This window comes from Enoplosus armatus, assembly GCF_043641665.1.
Source record: "Enoplosus armatus isolate fEnoArm2 chromosome 16 unlocalized genomic scaffold, fEnoArm2.hap1 SUPER_16_unloc_1, whole genome shotgun sequence".
NCBI classification, from domain to species: domain Eukaryota; kingdom Metazoa; phylum Chordata; class Actinopteri; order Centrarchiformes; family Enoplosidae; genus Enoplosus; species Enoplosus armatus.
The window spans coordinates 26,316-47,530 of NW_027261190.1; the positions used below are offsets into that span (position 1 = coordinate 26,316).

The following is a 21,215-nucleotide window of genomic DNA, read 5'->3' on the forward strand; positions in this document are numbered from 1 at the left end:
GTTTTCTTTGGCTCATCAAATATGTCATATATGGCTTATTCATGACATTTGTGTATGACTGAATGGGAGGTATTGTCGATGCTGTAGGTTGCCAGGCTGCAGAAAAACCTCTATCTGTCTAGAATAATTTTGGTAATCAACCATGTCTGAATACAGTTGATTAGATGCCATTTTAGTTTTTAAGTGAAGGATTGGTTTGTTAATTATGAACCTTTCGCGTGTATATATAATTAACAATTCAAATTGTAATTACAGTTTAGTGACTTGAGCAACAAGGTCTGGCAACCCGGTTGGAGGAGGCATCGTTGTGAGCCATAGACTGTTTAAAGCATATTGGGTTAAGTTAAAGGGATCTGATGAGGAACAACCTGCAACAAATGTGCTGTGTGGTTGTTGGGAATATTCACAACAACGTAAAGGACTTGGTTGGAATATTGATACAGTAGCAGTCGAATATGGTTTAAATGGGTTAGATTATGGGCTAAATATTGTGTGGGGTAATTTTCATCCCAATGTGGACTTGCCACTTGTGGAGCAGAAAAGAGAATGGACTGAAAGGAATGTGGATAACATTGGATATCAGAATCAGATTCAGAATCAGAAATACTTTATTGATCCCCAGGGGGAAATTGTACAGTACCGGTGCTCCCATTCAAGAGTAGAAAGCAGCATAAATTAGAAATGAAAGTATGTAAAAAATATAAAAATGAGAAATAGAAAATAAAAATATACACATTTACAATATTTTCAAATATGAAAAATAAAAGTAAAAAATATATACAATAGCAATGTATATGTATGTATGTGTATATATATATATATATATATATATATATATATATACATATGTACAGTGCATCCGGAAAGTATTCACGGCGCTTCACTTTTTCCACATTTTGTTATGTTACACCCTTATTCCAAAATGGATTAAATTAATTTTTTTCCTCAAAATTCTACACACAACACCCCATAATGACAATGTGAAAAAAGTTTTTTTGAAATTTTTGCAAATTTATTAAAAATAAAAAACTAAGAAATCACATGTACATAAGTATTCACAGCCTTTGCCATGAAGCTCAAAATTGAGCTCAGGTGCATCCTGTTTCCACTGATCATCCTTGAGATGTTTCTGCAGCTTAATTGGAGTCCACCTGTGGTAAATTCAGTTGATTGGACATGATTTGGAAAGGCACACACCTGTCTATATAAGGTCCCACAGTTGACAGTGCATGTCAGAGCACAAACCAAGCATGAAGTCAAAGGAATTGTCTGTAGACCTCCGAGACAGGATTGTCTCGAGGCACAAATCTGGGGAAGGTTACAGAAAAATTTCTGCTGCTTTGAAGGTCCCAATGAGCACAGTGGCCTCCATCATCCGTAAGTGGAAGAAGTTCGGAACCACCAGGACTCTTCCTAGAGCTGGCCGGCCATCTAAACTGAGTAATCGGGGGAGAAGGGCCTTAGTCAGGGAGGTGACCAAGAACCTGATGGTCACTCTGTCAGAGCTCCAGAGTTCCTCTGTGGAGAGAGGAGAACCTTCCAGAAGGACAACCATCTCTGCAGCAATCCACCAATCAGGCCTGTATGGTAGAGTGGCCAGACGGAAGCCACTCCTTAGTAAAAGGCACATAGCAGCCCACCTGGAGTTTGCCAAAAGGCACCTGAAGGACTCTCAGACCATGAGAAACAAAATTCTCTGGTCTGATGAGACAAAGATTGAACTCTTTGGTGTGAATGCCAGGCGTCACGTTTGGAGGAAACCAGGCACCGCTCATCACCAGGCCAATACCATCCCTACAGTGAAGCATGGTGGTGGCAGCATCATGCTGTGGGGATGTTTTTCAGCGGCAGGAACTGGGAGACTAGTCAGGATAGAGGGAAAGATGAATGCAGCAAAGTACAGAGACATCCTGGATGAAAACCTGCTCCAGAGCGCTCTTGACCTCAGACTGGGGCGACGGTTTATCTTTCAGCAGGACAACGACCCTAAGCACACAGCCAAGATATCAAAGGAGTGGCTTCAGGACAACTCTGTGAATGTCCTTGAGTGGCCCAGCCAGAGCCCAGACTTGAATCCGATTGAACATCTCTGGAGAGATCTGAAAATGGCTGTGCACCGAGATGCTTCCCATCCAACCTGATGGAGCTTGAGAGGTGCTGCAAAGAGGAATGGGTGAAACTGCCCAAAGATAGGTGTGCCAAGCTTGTGGCATCATATTCAAAAAGACTTGAGGCTGTAATTGCTGCCAAAGGTGCATCAACAAAGTATTGAGCAAAGGCTGTGAATACTTATGTACATGTGATTTCTCAGGTTTTTTATTTTTAATAAATTTGCAAAAATCTCAAATAAACTTTTTTCACGTTGTCATTATGGGGTGTTGTGTGTAGAATTTTGAGGAAAAAAATGAATTTAATCCATTTTGGTATAAGGCTGCAACATAACAAAATGTGGAAAAAGTGAAGCGCTGTGAATACTTTCCGGATGCACTGTATGTATTGCTCTATTGTGTTTGACCATATATGTATTGCACTGACATTTAAGAATAAGTAATAGTGAGGTAGTATATGTAGAAGCAGGTCCAGATTTCCAGTCTGTTTCTTCTGAGTGTCTGACACTCTGAGGGAGGAGTTGAACAGTTTGATGGCCACAGGCAGGAATGATTTCCTGTGGCGCTCAGTTGTATATTTGGACTCTGGATCACTGTTACACCACAGTCATTAACGCTTTTCACGCCGTCACCCGCGCTGCATTGGGACACTCTGACCATGACATAGTCCACCTGATTCCTGCATACAGGCAGAAATTAAAACTTTCTAAGTCTGTTGCGAGAACTTCGAAGAAGTGGACCAGTGAAGCTGCAGAGGACCTGAAGGCGTGTTTGGACTGTACTGACTGGGATGTTTTCAGGACTGCTACCAACAGTCTGGATGAGTACACAGAGGTTGTGACTTCATATATCAGCTTCTGTGAGGACTGCTGCGTACCAACTCGGACCAGGGTGAGTTATAACAACGACAAACCCTGGTTCACAGAAAGACTGCGACAGCTGAGGTTGGAAAAGGAAGAGGCGTTTAAGAGTGGCAACAGAGCAGAGTTTAAGGAAGCCAAGTACAAGTTTAGCAAGGCGGTGAGGGAAGCTAAACGACTGTACTCAGAGAGACTACAAGACCAGTTCTCCTCCAACGACTCTGCTTCTGTGTGGAGGGGGCTCAGACAGATCACCAACTACAAGCCAAGAGCCTCTTCAACACCTCACTGGAGACATGCCACGTGCCAGCCTGCTTCAAGGCCTCCACCATCATCTCCGTCCCCAAAAAACCAGGGCCCACAGGATTAAATGACTACACACCCGTCGCCCTGACCTCTGTGGTCATGAAATCATTTGAACGCCTGGTTTTGTCCCACCTCAAATCCATCACCGACCCTCTGCTGGACCCCCTGCAGTTCGCCTACAGAGCCAACAGGTCTGTAGACGACGCCGTCAACTTGGCCCTACACTTCATCCTCCAGCACCTGGACTCCGCAGGATCCTATGCCAGGATCCTGTTCGTGGACTTCAGCTCTGCCTTCAACACGATCGTCCCGGCTCTTCTTCAGGACAAGCTCTCCCAGCTGAACGTGCCTGACCCCACCTGCAGGTGGATCACAGATTTCCTGTCTGACAGGAAGCAGCACGTGAAGCTGGGGAAACACGTCTCAGACTCGCGGACGATCAGCATCGGCTCCCCTCAAGGCTGTGTTCTTTCTCCTCTACTCTTCTCCCTGTACACCAACAGCTGCACCTCCAGTCACCAGTCCGTCAAGCTCCGTCAAGCTCCTGAGGGAGCTGAACATCATCTCTTCAGGACCTGTACTCCTCCAGGACCCTGAGGAGAGCAGGGAAGATCGCTGCTGACCCCTCCCACCCTGGACACCATCTGTTCGACCCCCTCCCCTCTGGCAGGAGGCTGCGGTCCATCAAGACCAAAACCTCCCACCACAAAAACAGTTTCTTCCCCTCTGCAGTCAACCTGACGAACTTACATTGACCCCCCCCCCGAACACAAACACAAGTTATACGTTATATTAACGTACATCACCCCTGTCCCCCCTGCGTTACATTAACGCACCCACCCCCTACTGGACACTTTATTTTGGTCACTACACTGTTTGTTATTTATCTTATCTTATTTTTATTTTACCTTTTATATTCTACATATTTGTTGTCAAAACAATAGCACCTTCAGACCACGGCAAATTCCTTGTAATGTATGTTACTTAGTAATAAACAGTTTCTGATTCTGATATGCATCTTGTCACGACTGAGCAAGGCAAAAAATGAACCCACACACACGACTCAAACAAAGTACAAATATATAATAAAGAGTATTTATTTATAACAAAATATGAAGCTTGACAAAGCAAGAGATATCTACAAAGTTAACAACAGAAAATCACTCCCAAAAAGTGGAGGAACAAAACTAGGAAAAACAAGACAGTAAAGTGAACAAATTAACAAGAACACTGAAACAACTCACACAGGGACTAACAGGAAATCTTGACATGGAATTACCGCTGGTTATCATGGCACTGAGGACAAGACAAACTGCCACAAGACAAAGGGAGACGCAGACTATTTAAACATGAGGTGAGTGAACACAGGTGGAAACAATCAGGGGGACTGACAATCACAAAGGCGGGAAACACGAGGGCAGGAAGTAAAATGTTCTGAAACGAGAGGGCACACAATACTACAAAATAAAACAGGAAATGACAAGACAACATGACTAAATGAGACAAAAACGGTAACTTAACGTAAATGACGAGACATGACACATCCTGCCAAAAGTGTTTTAACAGAATGCTGGGAACATAATGAGACAAAAGTTTTGGGTGGATTGGTGATGCAAAGGCCATCAATTACAGTACAGCCCCACAGTTTCAATTTCTTCCATTCTTCCCTGGTTGTTCTCCTTGCCAAGTATAGACCTCAATATACAGCAGCAATTGAAGGACAAGTCAAAGCAACTTTCAGTATGCCGCAAAGTTTGATCAGCATTTTTCAGACTCTGTGTTCATATTCACAGATGGCTCCAAAGATCCTGTTACAGGGTGTGCAGGTGCAGCAGCTTATATCCGAGTGACTGAATCATATATTAGGAAAAGAGTGTCAGACCACTTGTCAGTATACCTCAGAGCTATTGGCAATATTATTGGCCTTGCAGTGGATAGAAGAGAAGGAAATAAATAACACTGTTATTGCATCTGACAGCTTTGCAGCACTAACAAGCATGAGATCTGGCAGATCATCATTTAGGACAGATATTCTTAATGAAATATTTCTTTTCAATTCAATTCAATTCAATTTTATTTATATAGCGCCAAATCACAACAAAAGTCATCTCATGACACTTTACAAATAGAGCAGGTCTAGACCGACTCTTTATAATGTTATTACAGGAAGACTTCCGGATGTGCTTTGCCGTGTGAAGACGTGTGTGCGGAGGCTCCGTGTAAAAGTAGTCAAAAATATTAATATCGCCATATTTGTATCATTTTGGGGGGGCTGGACGAATAAGATTCTGTTTTGGGAGTGAACGAGTGCGTTCTCAGTGCAGTTTACGACCGAAAATGACCTCCAGATCGACTCGAACGGGCGGAGAAAAGCCGCCGGTGGTTAGCAACTTGACCTCCTCGGCTAGCAAGGGTGATATTAGCCTAACACGTGCCGACGACATGCCTCAGTGGGCTAAGGATATGATGTCCGAGATTAAAAACGGCAACGTTGAGAATACGAAATACAGGGAGGAGACAAAGACCGAGATCGTGAGGTGCAAAGAAGAAGTAGAGAAAGGAAGGAAAGAGACGAAGGCCGAGATGGAAAAATGGGCTAGGAGCGTGGAAGAGAATGCTAAAGCTCAGTTTGAGTTGCTACGTGGGGAGGTGAGGCTGATTAGCGATCATACTAGCAGTTTGGCTAATAGGATGGACGAACGGAAAAAAGAGGTGGATGAAATATTGAATGGTCAGTCTGACAGCATAACCAACATTGAGACAAAACTGAAAGAAATGGAGAAGGAGGTACTGAAGCTGAGGGGACGGAGTGAAGACCTCGAGGCACGATCACGACGCAACAACATACGTGTCGTGGGGGTAAGAGAAGGGGCCGAGACGGGCAAAAAGCCGTCAGACTTTATGGCGGGCTTGCTGAAAGACAAGTTGGGACTAGCAGTAACACCGACGCTTGATCGAGCACACCGGACACTCGGCGCGAGACGAGACGGGAACGGAGTTCCGCCGAGAGCGTTCGTCGTGAGATGTCACTACTTTACAGAGAAAGAGGAGATAATGAAGAAGGCGAGAGAAATGGAGAGAACACCGGAGGGTCGGAGCGGACAGATTCACATCTTCCCGGACTACACCCAGGAGGTAAACAGTAAGAGAGCAGCCTTCAAAGAAGCAAGAAGCCTCCTGCGGGCCTGCACGGGGATCAGATATGGGCTGCGTTACCCGGCAACCCTGGTGATTACGCCAGAAGGAGGGCAAACGAAAATCTTCGAGAGCCCAAAAGACGCCGTGGATTACATCAAGAAGAAACTGAACCCTGGGTGAAGCATATAGACTGGTTTCAGCTTGGCTAAGTAGAAATGTACACATGCTTACACTGTTGAAATGGGATGACTACTGCAAGCAGGATTTTGTTGACTAGATTTGACAATATTGACAAAGAAATATTTGTTTCAGTGTGTATTTAAGTGGGGATATGCACATGCACTCACATATATTGCTGGGTGTATGTATATATATTTTTTTTTTTTCTTTGTATATAGATATATAATTCTCATCCCATCCTAGGAGCTACGGTTGCCCTGTCATATTATTGTTTTGTCTTATTCAAGGTTTAAGAATTGATTTTTCCCCCTTGGCTATTGTTGCCTACTGCCTATGGTATTGCCTTTTATTTCTATTTTTAATATTTTACATTATTTAGGATCTTGCTCTTGAGAGCTCCCTCTGTTTGTTTTTCCCATGAGGTGATTAAGTCAAAGGGGTGATGTTATACTTTTAAGGTTAGGGGGTGATATACACGGAGCCGCACACGGTAGGCTTGGTGTGTAGGAGGATGATGGACCGGTTGGCCACGAGAGAGCTCGTTAAAGAGCACTGTGTTAGCGTTCATATATGTAATGTGTTATGTGTTAGCTGTGTCTGTGTGTGTGACACCCCCCCCTCCCTCCCCAGACCCTCTCCTTTTAACCTTTTTGTTTTTGCTGCCAAATCTTCAAGGTGTGATCCGGAAAGTGGGTATCATAGGGGTGCAATGGTGATTCCGGGCTGCGGACTCCTGACATGGCACCAAACATGGATGCGAGCAGAATGGACACAAAATTGATGAGCTGGAACGTAAGGGCGATCAATAAGCCGGCTAAACGGAGTAAGATATTTTCGCATTTGAGAGACCAGGGAGCGGAGATAGTTTACTTACAGGAGACGCATTTGTTGAACAAGGACCACCTCAAGCTTTGTAGGGGGGGATTCAATCAGATTTATCACTCAAATTTCAATAGTAAGAGTCGAGGAGTGGCCATCCTTATACACAGGAATGTACAATTCGTAGAAACAACTACTATAAAAGATAAACATGGTCGATATGTTATTGTGGTTGGAAAATTATTCAATATGCCAGTGGTGTTGGCAAACATATACGCACCCAATTGGGATAATGTTCAATTTTTTAAGGACTTATTCTCATTACTGCCTAATTTGGACGCTCATAATCTGATTCTAGGGGGAGACCTAAACTGTGTCCTAGACTCAACCTTGGACCGCTCTAGCCCAACATCCAATGTATTAAGTAAATCAGCACAATGCATTAACTCTTTTTGTAAAGCATATGGTGTGTTTGATCCATGGAGATTCATAAACCCAACCTCCAGACAGTACTCCTTTTACTCCCCACCACATCAAACATATACTAGAATTGACTATTTCTTATTAGATAATAAACTGACTTCTATAGTAACAGATGTAGAATACACTGGTATAGTAATATCTGATCACAGCCCGGTCATGTTGAAACTTCACTTTCCTGAGAATACGCCACCTCAGAGAATGTGGCGCCTTAATAGCAGGCTATTGGCAGATGATGATTTTACAAAATTCATAAACTCGCAAATAGTCTTTTTCTTAGAACTTAATGATACCCCTGATATAAGTAATGGCACTCTGTGGGAATCCTTAAAAGCTTATTTACGAGGACAAATAATTTCATACAGTGCTGGTGAAAGGAAGAGAAAGATGAAACGTACCACGGAATTAATAAAAGCAATAAAAGAAGTTGACCTGGCAAATTCTATGACTCCCTCTGAGGAGCTACATAGAAAGCGGATTTTGCTCCAAACTGAATATGATGTCTTGATAAGTCAATGTGAGGAGGATCTATATCTTAGGTCAAGACAGGATCTCTATGAGCATGGTGAGCGTGCGGGTAAGCTCCTGAGCTACCAGTTGAAGCAATCAGCAGCTGCTGGCAGGATAGTACAGATAGGAGATAACCTGGGAAACAAAATTATAGATCAGAAGGGTATTAACGACCAATTTAAATCTTTTTATAAGGATCTGTATACTTCAGAAACAGATGACAAGGAACGAATGAAAAATTTTTTTGAAAATCTGGAAATACCATCCCTAGATGACGCAGATAGGGATAGATTAGAGGGACCCATGACGGCTAGGGAGATAGAGAATGCGATTCGGAATATGAAGACAGGCAAAGCGCCGGGCCCTGATGGGTTCCCAAGTGAGTTTTATAAAACATTCGCTTCTAAACTGATACCCCTGCTTTGTGGAGTATATAGGGAGGTCCTTGATAAAAAAGCTTTGCCTCAAACAATGTCACAGGCTTTGATCTCTGTACTCCTTAAGAAAAATAAAGACCCACTTAAATGTGAATCATACCGCCCAGTGAGTCTACTTGGCTGTGATTATAAGATATTGGCCAAAATATTGGCGGCTAGGATTGAGCTTGTTATAAGTAAAATAATTCATCCTGACCAGACAGGGTTTGTTGCTGGTAGACAACTTTCCAGTAATCTCCGTCGCTTGTTTAATGTGATATACACTGCTGAAGATAACATTGAGCCTGAGATTGTGATCTCCCTGGATGCCCACAAAGCCTTTGATAGAATAGAGTATTTCTATCTGTTCACGGCCCTCGAGAGATTCGGATTCGGTCCTAAATTTCGCTCGTGGATTGAGATAATTTATGCGAACCCCCAGGCTATGGTAAGAACAAACAATATAATATCTGAACCTTTTCCTCTGTTTCGGGGGACAAGGCAGGGTTGCCCCTTGTCGCCCATGCTCTTTGATGTGGCAATTGAGCCCCTCGCAATAATGCTGAGGCATGCTGCTGAGCTCGGGGGAATACACAGGGGCACGCAAATTCATAAGTTGTCTTTATACGCTGATGACCTCCTCCTCTTCCTGTCGAATCCTGTCACGAACATCCCGGTAGCTCTTGGTATTATCGAAGACTATGGGAGGGTGTCGGGTTATAAAATTAACCTGGGAAAAAGTGTCCTTTTCCCAATTAATAAACAGGCGAGGAAACTTTCATTCCAGGCCTATCCCTTTACAACAAATAAGGATAAGTTTACCTATTTAGGTATCAATGTAACAAGGAGGTATAAAGATTTATTTAATCATAATTTTAAAGTAACATTGGATACGGCAAAATTAGATATGGAAAGGTGGTCATCCCTCCCCCTATCATTAGCAGGGAAGATAAATTCTGTTAAAATGAACATAATGCCACGGTTCCTCTATTTATTCCAGACGGTACCAATTTTCATACCGAAGTCATTTTTTAAAGAACTGAATAAATGTACATCCACCTTTATCTGGGAAAAAAAAGTCCCCCGGATAAGAAGGGAGTTCCTTGAGAGACAGAGGGAAGAGGGAGGCCTGGCCCTACCAAATTATATGCACTATTATTGGGCTGCTAATATACATAAGGTGTTGTTTTGGGTCTCAAAGTTGGATGACGATGAAACTCCAGTGTGGGTACATATGGAAAGATATGCATCTAGCCCGGTGTCCCTATGCTCCCTGGTCTGCGCTCCTCTGCCCTTAAGCAAACACCTTTACACAAACAACCCTGTTGTATGTGACTCTATCAAAATCTGGGTCCAATTCAGAACACATTTTAAAAATAGAAACGCCCTCCTGTCTGCTCCCGTCTATGGCAATCACTTATTCTCCCCGGCCCTTGGGGGAACAGCATTTAGGGAATGGTATAGAGCTGGGGTGGAATGCGTCAAAAATCTTTTTAAAGGTGGTGTTTTCATGTCTGCTGCTCAGTTGGAGAAGGAATATGGAATCCCCTCAAAGACGAATTACTTAAGATATTTTCAGGTTCGAGATTTTGTGAAAAAGACATTCGCCTCATCCCTTGAGTTGCCGCGGAGTGGATGGATAGATGGGCTGCTAGACATGAATCCAACTCTTAAAGGGACGGTTTCCACGCTCTATGTGAGCATCCAGAAGGTGGCTTCCCCATCCCTTGATATCTTACAAAGGAAGTGGGAGGAAGAGTTAGAATTGGACATATCAGATGTTGACTGGAGACGGGCAGTGGAACTAATACACTCTTCTTCTGTATGTGTTAGACATGGATTGATACAGTTTAAGGTCTTACACAGACTTCATTTCTCAAGGGACAAACTGGCAAGAATGTATCAGGGGGCTGATCCGACTTGCCCTAGATGTAAACAGGTGCCAGCCAATATAGGTCATATGTTCTGGTCCTGTCCCAAGCTGAAAGAGTTCTGGGCCAGAATTTTTAGAACTTTCTCGTCAATCTATAACAAAGATATAGAGCCCGGCCCTCTGACAGCCATCTTTGGTGTGACACCAAGGGAAGCGCCACTAACAATCTCTCAAAGGAAAACAATAGCATTCTCTTCATTGCTGGCTAGGAGATTGATCCTACTTAACTGGATAAAGGCGACACCGCCATCCCATAAACGATGGGTAGAAGAGGTGATGGCACACCTTAAATTAGAACATATTAGATTCACCTTGCAGGGCAACACTAAGAAGTACTCTACGGTCTGGCAGCCTTTTATTTCCTACTTTGAACATGAGTTCTAATTAGCCCCAACATAGATGGCAGCTTTTGACCCCCCCCCCCTCCTTCCCTTCCCTTCCCACATGGGTGATGGGTATGTCTGATGTCTGATATTAGTATGGTATGTCTTGTTACTGTTTTGTCTGTGGTTTAGACCTGTATTTGAGATGTATGTTTTGAGTCCTGCTGTCTTTTTTTTAATTTATTTTTTTATTTTATTTTATTTTATTTTTTTTATTTTATTTATTTTTTTTTTTTGAATGGGATGTTTGTTGTTTGAACAGAAAATTCAATAAAAACACTTTGATAATAATAATAATATAATGTTATTACAGAGACCCAACAGTTCCCACCATGAGCAAGCACTTTGGCGACAATGGCAAGGAAAAACTTCCTTTTAAGAGGCAGAAACCTCAAGCAGAACCAGACTCTAGGTGGGCGGTCATCTGCTTTGACCGGTTGGGTTTGAGAAAGAGAGAGAGAGGGAGAGAGAGAGAGACATAGAGAGGGAGGGAGAAAGAGAGAGGGGGAGAGACAGACAGACAGACAGAAAGAGACAGAGAGAGAGATAGACATAAAGACACAGATAGACAGACCGACAGACGGACTAGCAGTAGAAATAGCAGCTATAATTATAATAATAATGGAAATATGACTGATGATAGTAGTTACAGCTGTAATAATAGCTGTAATAATAGCACAGTAGATCAAAATGATTATCTGATATTAGCTTGTTTACTAATACAGCTTTAGATGACAGAGATCTGATATTTAACAGTCCACACTTAATTTTCCTATTGTTTTGTCCTATAGCAGTGGTGGTCTTAATTTTTATTAGGTTTTTATTAATGACTGCTCTCCTGTTTAATTTTGATTGAATTAATTTAAGTGGTCGGGGGGGAGACACAGTCATTATGGGGTTTTGGGTGGGTAACTGCTCTAATGGAAGCGCAGAGAAGCGTGTAGGACTGCGACTCTGCATCCTGGTCTGGACTCTGGGTTGTCACGGTTTTGGTTCACTAATAAAGTCGGTCAGATTTCTAGATATGAGAGCCGCTCCATCCAAAGTGGGATGAATGCCGTCTCTCCTCATCAGACCAGGTCTCCTCCAGAAAGTCCGCCAATTATCTACGAAGCCCACATCGTTTGCTGGACACCACCTCGACAGCCAGCGGTTGAATGATGACATGCGGCTAAACATGTCATCACTGGTCAAATTGGGAAGGGGCCCAGAGAAAACTACGGAGTCCGACATAGTTTTTGCAAACGAACACACCGACTCCACGTTAATTTTAGTGACCTCCGATTGGCGTAACCGGGAGTCATTACCGCCGACGTGAATAACAATCTTACTGTATTTACGCTTATCCATGCATGCTAACAAGTACAACCTCATAGCCGTTAGCATGACTGTAGCCCGGTCTTGCTAAAACATCCTGTTTCCTTTCATATTAGATATCCAGAAATGTATTGATTGCTGACTTGTGCACTGTCAAGAAATCATCATGTACTGAGAATGTCTTTTGCAGCAAAACACTTTGATATTCTATGTGTCATTGTTATTTCTCCTCAGGTTGTATTCCATGGCCATGTTTTGAGTTGCTAGGAGAAGGAGACCCTAAAATCTGTCAGCACTATGTCCAAGCACCAAATGATGTGAAGATTGAGTTTGTACATGAGCCAAACCCCAAATATGACACAATGGTTGTCTCCTGGAAGCCCAGTTACTATGGTATGTTGATACAGATTGACAACGAAATACTCTCATCCTATATTCTAAAGCCAATTTCTGTATGCGGTTGTGATAAGGATACATAGCATGTCTTTAAATTGGGGCGAAAGTCATACAGTTGTTTGGTCAGTTTTTAAGACTGTAGCCAGTTTTGAAATTAAAATACCATGTCAGGCAGGAGTTACGTCCCCCAAATAATTTGTCATATCAGGGTTTGACATAAAGAAGATTTACTTCAGGTGACATACAGTGAATTATTTTTGAAAGGCGAAAATTATGCCTTGCATTATGAGAATGCTTCTAAGTACAGGTATGAGAGACAGCTCGTTGAATTATTCCAGGCTTTGACAGGTGACAGTATAACAGACTTTCTTGTTAAAAGTTTAATTGAGCATGCACTGAACTGGTGTAACACAAGCAGCACACACATGCATTTGACTTTGGAGTTTGTATGCAACTTAGATGATGGCTTGCCGAGTCCGTGACACTGACTTCACGCTGTCCTTTTGTGTTTGCTGCAGGCATCGCCTTCCTGCGAGGCTTTCAGGTGTCCCTCCAGGCTTTGGGAGGGTCTGGTGTTGCCTGTCAGCTCTTTCTCTTCCACCGTAACCTCTCCATCCCGGCTTCACATGCTCAAAGGGTAGGAAGGGCCCCGCTCGCTTTGGTCTGTGCTTCTTTTTCTGCCTAGAATGCCACTTTTAACGCAAATTCTTGTTAAAAGCAGTTCTCAACAACAAACAACTAAGCAATACTTTGAATATAAATACATTTACATTTTGATTACAGATTATTTCATCAGGGAGTGGATCTTAAATCTTTCCCACCCCAAAGACCAAAGACTTTCCCCTGGGAAGACACACCAGCAGCCAGTATCTTTTAGCTTCTGGACATACTCTCACATTATGACCTGGTGTTTATGAAATTATGTTATATTTTGGGTGGGATAACAGTGACATCATCCTTCAGAAAAACTGAAAATATGCCCTTATGATTTTATCAAGCTCATCAAGATCATTCAAAAGCTGTAATTATCACACGAGAGGCAACGTCACAGGAAGTCTGTTATTTAGCCTTTTGTTATGAGAATGTCCTGAAGGACTATGACACCATACACCATTGGACATGCTCACAACGGTGGGAACTCCACATGCATACATTTAAACCACATTAACACTTAATCCAATGAAAGGAACACACATTACTGTGTTTGACTTGGTAAACGATGAAAACGGTGAGGTTTCTAATAACCCTTATTTTGATAACTATAGGTTGTATGGGGCTGATTTTGTTTTTGAAACAAATCATTTTTGCTCAACCCTGTGTACACAACTCATCTGTCTAATTTTATATGTAATCTGCCAGTTTCAAAGAAGAGATATTTGCGTCACTATGTCCCACGACGATGCATTTTATGTCTGACATATTAGAAACAGATTAGTGCAATTTGCCCATTACTAGGCAACAAGTTGCTATCCACCTGCTTCATTTCGGTTTCTGTAATCAGAATCAGAATCAGAATCAGAAACTGTTTATTGCCAAGTAACATACATTACAAGGAATTTGCTGTGGTCTGAAGGTGCTATTGTTTTGATAACAAATAAGTAGAATATAAAAGCTAAAATAAGAATAAGAATAAAAATAAAAATAAAAAATAAGATAAGATAAATAACAACAGTGCAGTGACCAGAATAAAGTAAAGTGTCCAGATAAAGTGTCCAGTAGGGGGTGGGTGCGTTAATGTAACGCAGTGGGGACAGGGGTGATGTACGTTAATATAACGTATATTGTGTTAATTGTTTTACATGTAAAAACTATGTCCTATAGCATCCCTGGCTGAATGATGGTCTAACTCTTCACAAAACCTTTATAGATGACACACAGTGCTGTAGCTCCAAAACTGTGGGAACCATGAAGGTTGAAAAGCACTATATATGTGAGACCATTTGAGTCCATTTACTTTAACATCCTGATGGAATATGTCACAATAGCTTTACAATTTTCCTTGGATTATATGCTTTAGATTGAAAATGAATTAGCATTACTATCATTTATACTCAAATACCACTTTTTAACCCTTTTAACTCAACTTAATGACAATCTCTAATGGAGTCCTATAGGTGAGCATTTGAACTCACCTATAGAATATGTATATGAAATATGTATTCGCATAAAGCATTGGAAAATAGCACAAATCACACATGAAATGCAGCTTTAATCTAGCATTACTTCACTAAAGCATGCTTCACCTTACATACAAGCTTTATAATTTAACTAACAGAACCAATAATAACACAGCTTTAAGAACAGACTCATGAAATCAACAGATTATTTAAGTATTCTGGACCATACCAAAGGTCATTAACACATCCATACATGTCCTTGAGGCGTCATCATACAATAAAGAAAAGTGTGAAATTGTTAAAGTGTAGCAAGTGTTAAACCAACAAGTGACTTTTAAGAACTGCAATGCATAAACACCATATTGTTGCCTATGAAAGACAGGGATCATGTTTTAAAAAACGTGATATCTATTTAATGGTAAATGTTTCATGAAAGAACCACAAGTTAGTACCAGAGCTACAGGCTGCAATGACCACTCTGTACTAGTATTCTGGTACTCTGGGAGGCAAATCTGACCATAACCAAGTCCAAGTCTCATATCCAAATCTGCATATGCTCAAATCAAATCATCCTACAAAAAAGTAAGTAAAAAGTTCAAATTCAATCAAAAACACACAACGTCACATCACATAAAATGGCAACTCGACTCAACAATTCTTTGGGGAAAGTGTTGATAAACATATGTCAGCTGGGATTGGCTGTAGCCCCCCTGTGACTCTCAAGGATAAGTGGGTATAGCAAATAGATGGATGAATATATATAATATATAACAGCAATATATATGAGACTTTGTATGAGAAAGCCGTTCTATTTAACCACTAATAAAGAATATGTCAAAAACTCTTATCTCAGCTTATCAGATAAGTGTGCAGTGTGTTTGAAGTCATAATTGCCACTGAATTCTGCAGGTGTACAAGTCAGACCCTTTCCCCGGCCTCTCCCTTGGGTCCCAGTATGCTGTTACCGTCATGGCTCTGCCAGTGCCTGAGGAGTGGGAGAGGTTCTACCACAGCAAGATCTTTTCCACACGCTGTAAGACTACTTTAAGCTCTAGACTAGATATTATCTCATAAAGCACACACACACACACACACACACAGTTTCAGTGAACTTTGTGGTTGCTTCAGGGTAACCTTCAAAATCTAAATCCCTCCTTCTCTTGGCTTATTTACTGTACATATAATGACATCTCCTGCTCTGTCCCCAGAAAGCTCTCTGCTCTCTAAACTTTGCCCTTTTCATCATATATCTTTCAGTAAGACTATTGTCAAAACAATGGTGAATTTATAGTAATATGCGCTGGTTTTGCAGCATGTGCAGAGAAGAACGGTCTTGAGCAGTGCAAAAAAGGTGAGAATTTCTCATAGTTCCCAAATAAAGTCTGGTATAACAATAAATGTTTTCCTTCTTCGGTAATGCTTCAATTTACAGGTCCACAAATTTCATGGAAAGTAGGTGATAATTAGCAAGTTACGTATTTGAAATTTCTTTGAAATTATCCCCAAATTACCCCTAAATGTGTCCAAAATTACTGCAAAATTATTTAAGAATTATATTGTGCTCTTTCCTAATAAGCAGTTGCGGTTCGATTTTTCACAAAAGTTAAACTTGCTGAAAATCTATCAATCCATGAATAAATGCTGCAGCTCTTCAATAACCAAGAAATTCCTGCGTTTTGCTTCCCAGCTGTTGGGTAAAAGTGAAGGGGGTTAGCCCTGAAGTCGATCTGCCCAGGAGGAAAACAAAGTCTTCCCTGTGCTACCGACAAGGGTCTGGAAGCTAGCACAGGAGCTTTGGCCCTGCAGGAGGAGAAGGTTTTCAAGTCCGGGGTGGGGGGACCCAGTGGGGGAGTGGCGCCGGAATGGGCACCAGAACCGGAGACAGATGAGATGGCAACGGAACAGGGTTTAGCTAGTAGGAACTATCTAGATATCAGTTAACTTCGTATTACTTTCCTTGAAATGTATGTATGCATGTAATTATCACCTACTTATCATGAAATTTGCGGACCTGTAAAATGAAGCGTTACCGTTTCTTCTTATGATCAGCTTGACATCATGTCAATATTTTATGGTCTGGTTGTAGACTGGTATCCCAAATATATTGAGGTCCAACATGAAGGGACTGCCATCATAGTGACCTTTAACCTGGCTCCCCCGAACCTGGGCATCAGAAGCTACTTCTCACTGTGTTACGCAAACGGCATAATGAAATACACAGACATAACACCTGTGAGTTGTTTCAACTTCTGCAGCTTTATATTTTGCCAATGCCTTGCTTCTATTATGTGTATTACGGAACTATTTGATAATTAAGTGAACTGAATACTTGTATTTAATTTCCTTAGAATTCCACCAACAACAAAACTCATCACAGCTATCAGCTGAATGGCCTTCAAGAAGGAACCAATTACACTTGTGAGGTAAAATAAAAGTGGATTATAACTATTCTATCCTTAACACTGATTGCATAATATATAAAACTACAACTGTTTTCAACCTAATCTCAGGGGCTTTGTGTTTAATAAATTATATTGAAATACCAGTCTCAAAAAATATGTATTATATGGACTATCTATATATTTTATGCATTAATTTTCAACCATCGGCATTTAGCATTTAGCCAGATATTTCCCCTCAAGAGCTGGTGGAGAGCAAAACAGAGATAAAAGGAGAGTGAATATTGGACTTGCATTCATCATCACAACCCCAAATTAATGCTAATGTTGCTCCATGTCTTCTGGATAAATAGGCTGTTAGCCAACACAGTCGATATATCAACTTTATAAGGTGATGTGTCAGTGTTTTGTTTACAGCTTGTTGCGCTGCCCCCAAGTGGCCCCCAAAAGAAGTTTATTTTGTCAATCTACAAGGTCAAGAATGAACTGTCATGCTCAACATTTCTTGTTTCACAGATTGCAGCTAACGAAGTGGATGCAGTGAGGAAAACATTCAGTGTTCAAGTCATGCACATTCAAAAAGGTGGGGGAGGTTGTTTTATTGCTGCTGATCCACACAATCACTATGCATCATAGTAGGTGCTATGCAAACCTCTCTTTTCATTTTGTTGTGGAGATATAAGTGATATAATATTTAAGTGTCTGTTGGACCATGAATACAGTCTGTGTATATTTAATACATGTGTGATCAATCCCATCAGTCTTTCATCCCTTTAAGTAATACTTTGGAATTTGGGGAAATATTCTTATTATGCTTCCAGTCTTTATGCTAAACTAAAATAATCTACTCCCAGCTCTAGCTCCATAATTAGCACACAGGCATGACAGTGGTATCAATCATCTCATTTTAACTCTCGGCAGTAATTAGTAACGCATTTTCCAAAATGTCAAACTACTTCTTTAAGGTCTGTCACTGAATTATCATGTAATCACAACTCCCCACTCCTCAGAAGGTGCCTTGCAACTCTCTGTCACTCTCTCCTGGGCTTTGATGCTTCCACTGGGCCTGGCTGTGGTAGCCATACTTGTAGTCTTACTGGCTGCTCTCACCAGGAGGAGGCCCAAGCTGCAGATGAAGAAACTTGACATAAAACCAGGTGCGAAGACAAACCAAATACTTCATGTAAAATCACTGCTTGCATTTCATGAAAGCTAATCAAAATAAGTCATGATAATAATCCATTTTACACCATTTGACAGAGAACCTTTCTTGTACCTCTGTTCTGTCTTTTCCATTACTGGCATGATGTGAAATACAACCAGATTTCTTATTTTCATCCATTCAGATGTTATCAAGCAGCATCAAGAAAGCGGGACTCAGGAGGAAGTGATGGCATTGCCCAGAAACAGGCTGACCCCTCCTCGTCTTCTGATTTGCTACAGCAGTTATGATGGGCCCGCTCATGTCAAAGCTGTCATGCAGTTAGGGGCCTTCATACAACAACACATGGCCACTCAGGTAGTGGACATGACATGTCGTGGCTCTAATGCCTTTTCCTACAGGTGTGCTGATTCAGTGGAATCGGACAGGCAGAAACAAATTATGAATACATCCATCCATTCATTTTCTACTGCTTATCCGGGGCCGGGCACGCGGTGGCAGCAGGCTAACCAAGGTGGTCCAGACATCCCTCTCCCTAGCAATGTTTTCTAGGGAGATCTCGAGGCGTTCCCAGGCCAGATGAGATATGTAATCCCTCCAACGTGTTCTGGGTCTAACCCGGGGTCTCCTACCAGTTGGACATGTCCAGAAATCCTCCAAAGGAAGGCGCTCAGGATTCATCCTGATCAGATGCCCGAACCACCTCAACTGGCTCCTTTCGATGCAAAGGAGCAGCGGCTCTACTCCGAGCTCCCTTCGGATCCCTTTTGAGGTCCTCCCCCTATCTCTAAGGCTGACCCCAGCCACCTTGATGAGGAAACTCATTTCGGTCGCTTGTATACCCAATCTCATTCTTTCGGTCCTTACCCAAAGCTCATGACCATAGCTAGGGGTTGGAAGGTAGATCGAGTGGTAAATCAAAAGCTTTGCCTTCCGGCTTAGCTCCCTCTTCACCACAACAGTTCAATACAACACCTGCATTAGTGCTGACACCGCATCAATCCGCTGGTCGATCTCACGCTCTATTTTACTCTCACTTGTGAACAAGACCCCGAGATACTTGAACTCCCTGCTTGAGGCAGTAACTCAGATTGCTCAGGCAGGGAGCAATCCACCTTTTTCCAGGAGAGAACCATGTCCTCGGACTTGGAGATGCTGACTCTCATCACGACCACTTTGCACTCGGCTGCAAACCGCCCCAGTGCATGCTGTGGGTCACAATCTGATGAAGCCAACAGAGCCACATCATCTGCAGAGAGCAGAGAAGCAATTCTGAAGTCCCCAAACCAAACACTCTCCTCTCCCGGCTGTGCCTTGAGATCCTGTCCATGAATATCACAAACAGAATCTGTGACAAGGGACACCCATCGAAAACGTATTTGACTTTTGTGCAGAATATACAGATACAGCTTGCACTATATATATATATATATACAGTATATATATATATATATATACACATATACATATAAGGACCAGGTGGCTTGTAGCAACGGCCCCGATGACCCCATACTCCCACAGTACCCCTCACAGGACCCCCCGGGGACACGGTCATAAGCCTTCTCCAAGTCCACAAAACACATGTAGACTGGATGGGAAACCCCACCCCCCACCCCAGTAAGCCCCCAAGGGTCCACTGTCCACAAGGCTAGGACGGAAATACAAAAAAGGATAACTGTCATCTTACAAAGCTAATTATTATATTGACAATTTCTGTGTTTCAATCTTTTCTTTAATATGAAATAGGGGTGTGTAAAATGTGTTATTAGAACACTTTGTCGTGACAGTGTTCTCCTTTGTTCTTCCCAGGTGTGCTTGGACCTGTGGGACTCTCTGAGCGTGGCTGAGGAGGGCAGTATGGCCTGGCACTGCCGTCAGATCCGGGAGAGCGACTTTATCTTGGTGATCTGTTCTTGGGGCTTCAATCGCAGACCTAAGCCAGAGCCAGAGGGTGACAACAAAGATGAGGCAGACAGAGGGCTGGACTTTGGGTCCAACGCCTTCAGCTCTGATGTAGCCATCAGACTTGTCGGAGAGGAGGTGGGACGAGCCAAAGCCAGGGGCCAGGACATGTCCAAATACATGGCGGCCATTTTTGAGTACTCTGAGGAAACAGACATTCCCACTGAGCTGAGGCTGGTATCTCACTACACGCTGACAAGTGACTTACCGCTGCTCTTCTCCCACCTCCATGGAGTGGCTCTGCATAGGCCGGGGGGTTACCTGAAGATAAACTACATCTCAGAGGAGGGCTTTTCTAAGTCACCAGCCGGAGCAGCTCTGCAGTTAGCAATCTACGAGGCTGGGATGGCAATGAGGGCAAAAAGGTATCACTCTGTGGAGGGAGGGAACTAAACACTAAAAAAAGCAATCCAATACGCCCTAACTTAATGGTGGTCCTCAGCCCAGTATAGGAGAATAGTTGGCTTACATAGCCAGACCTATCTCCACACTTCGGAGAAAGGTCTAGCTCAACCCATTATCATTCTGGGACAGGAGAAAAAAACGCTCTGGCTTGTTTGTATTTCTTTAAACCAATCACAATCGTCTTGGACAGCGCTAAGCCCAGGATGCAGTGACTGTGCCCTTGCAAAACGGTAACACGCAGACTGAAATAGTTGGCCAATGGCAGTCTTATCCCAACAGCCTACATCCGGTGAGTCAGACTACCTGAAGATAGACACTGATGAT

At 42.4% G+C, this 21,215-nt stretch overlaps 1 protein-coding gene across 1 annotated transcript; it reads left to right on the forward strand.

Moving 5' to 3' along the window:
- Positions 1-6,175: 6,175 nt before the first annotated feature.
- LOC139307128 (interleukin-17 receptor D-like) lies at positions 6,176-21,215 on the forward strand. Its single transcript, XM_070931012.1, has 11 exons — positions 6,176-6,416; positions 12,685-12,843; positions 13,365-13,483; positions 15,873-15,996; positions 16,276-16,314; positions 17,050-17,195; positions 17,312-17,386; positions 17,879-17,945; positions 18,373-18,519; positions 18,709-18,881; positions 20,334-21,215. Exons 1-11 carry the CDS (start codon positions 6,176-6,178, stop codon positions 20,877-20,879), a joined length of 1,836 nt encoding a protein of 611 aa, XP_070787113.1. The 3' UTR covers positions 20,880-21,215.

Bases quoted from the DNA above. Each gene is read 5' to 3' on its own strand.
- LOC139307128 (XM_070931012.1), top strand. From the start codon at position 6,176: ATGGCGGGCTTGCTGAAAGACAAGTTGGGACTAGCAGTAACACCGACG. The intron at 15,997-16,275 runs GTAAGACTACTT...CTGGTTTTGCAG, and splicing joins CAAGATCTTTTCCACACGCT to CATGTGCAGAGAAGAACGGT. The intron at 18,882-20,333 runs GTAGTGGACATG...TGTTCTTCCCAG, and splicing joins AACAACACATGGCCACTCAG to GTGTGCTTGGACCTGTGGGA.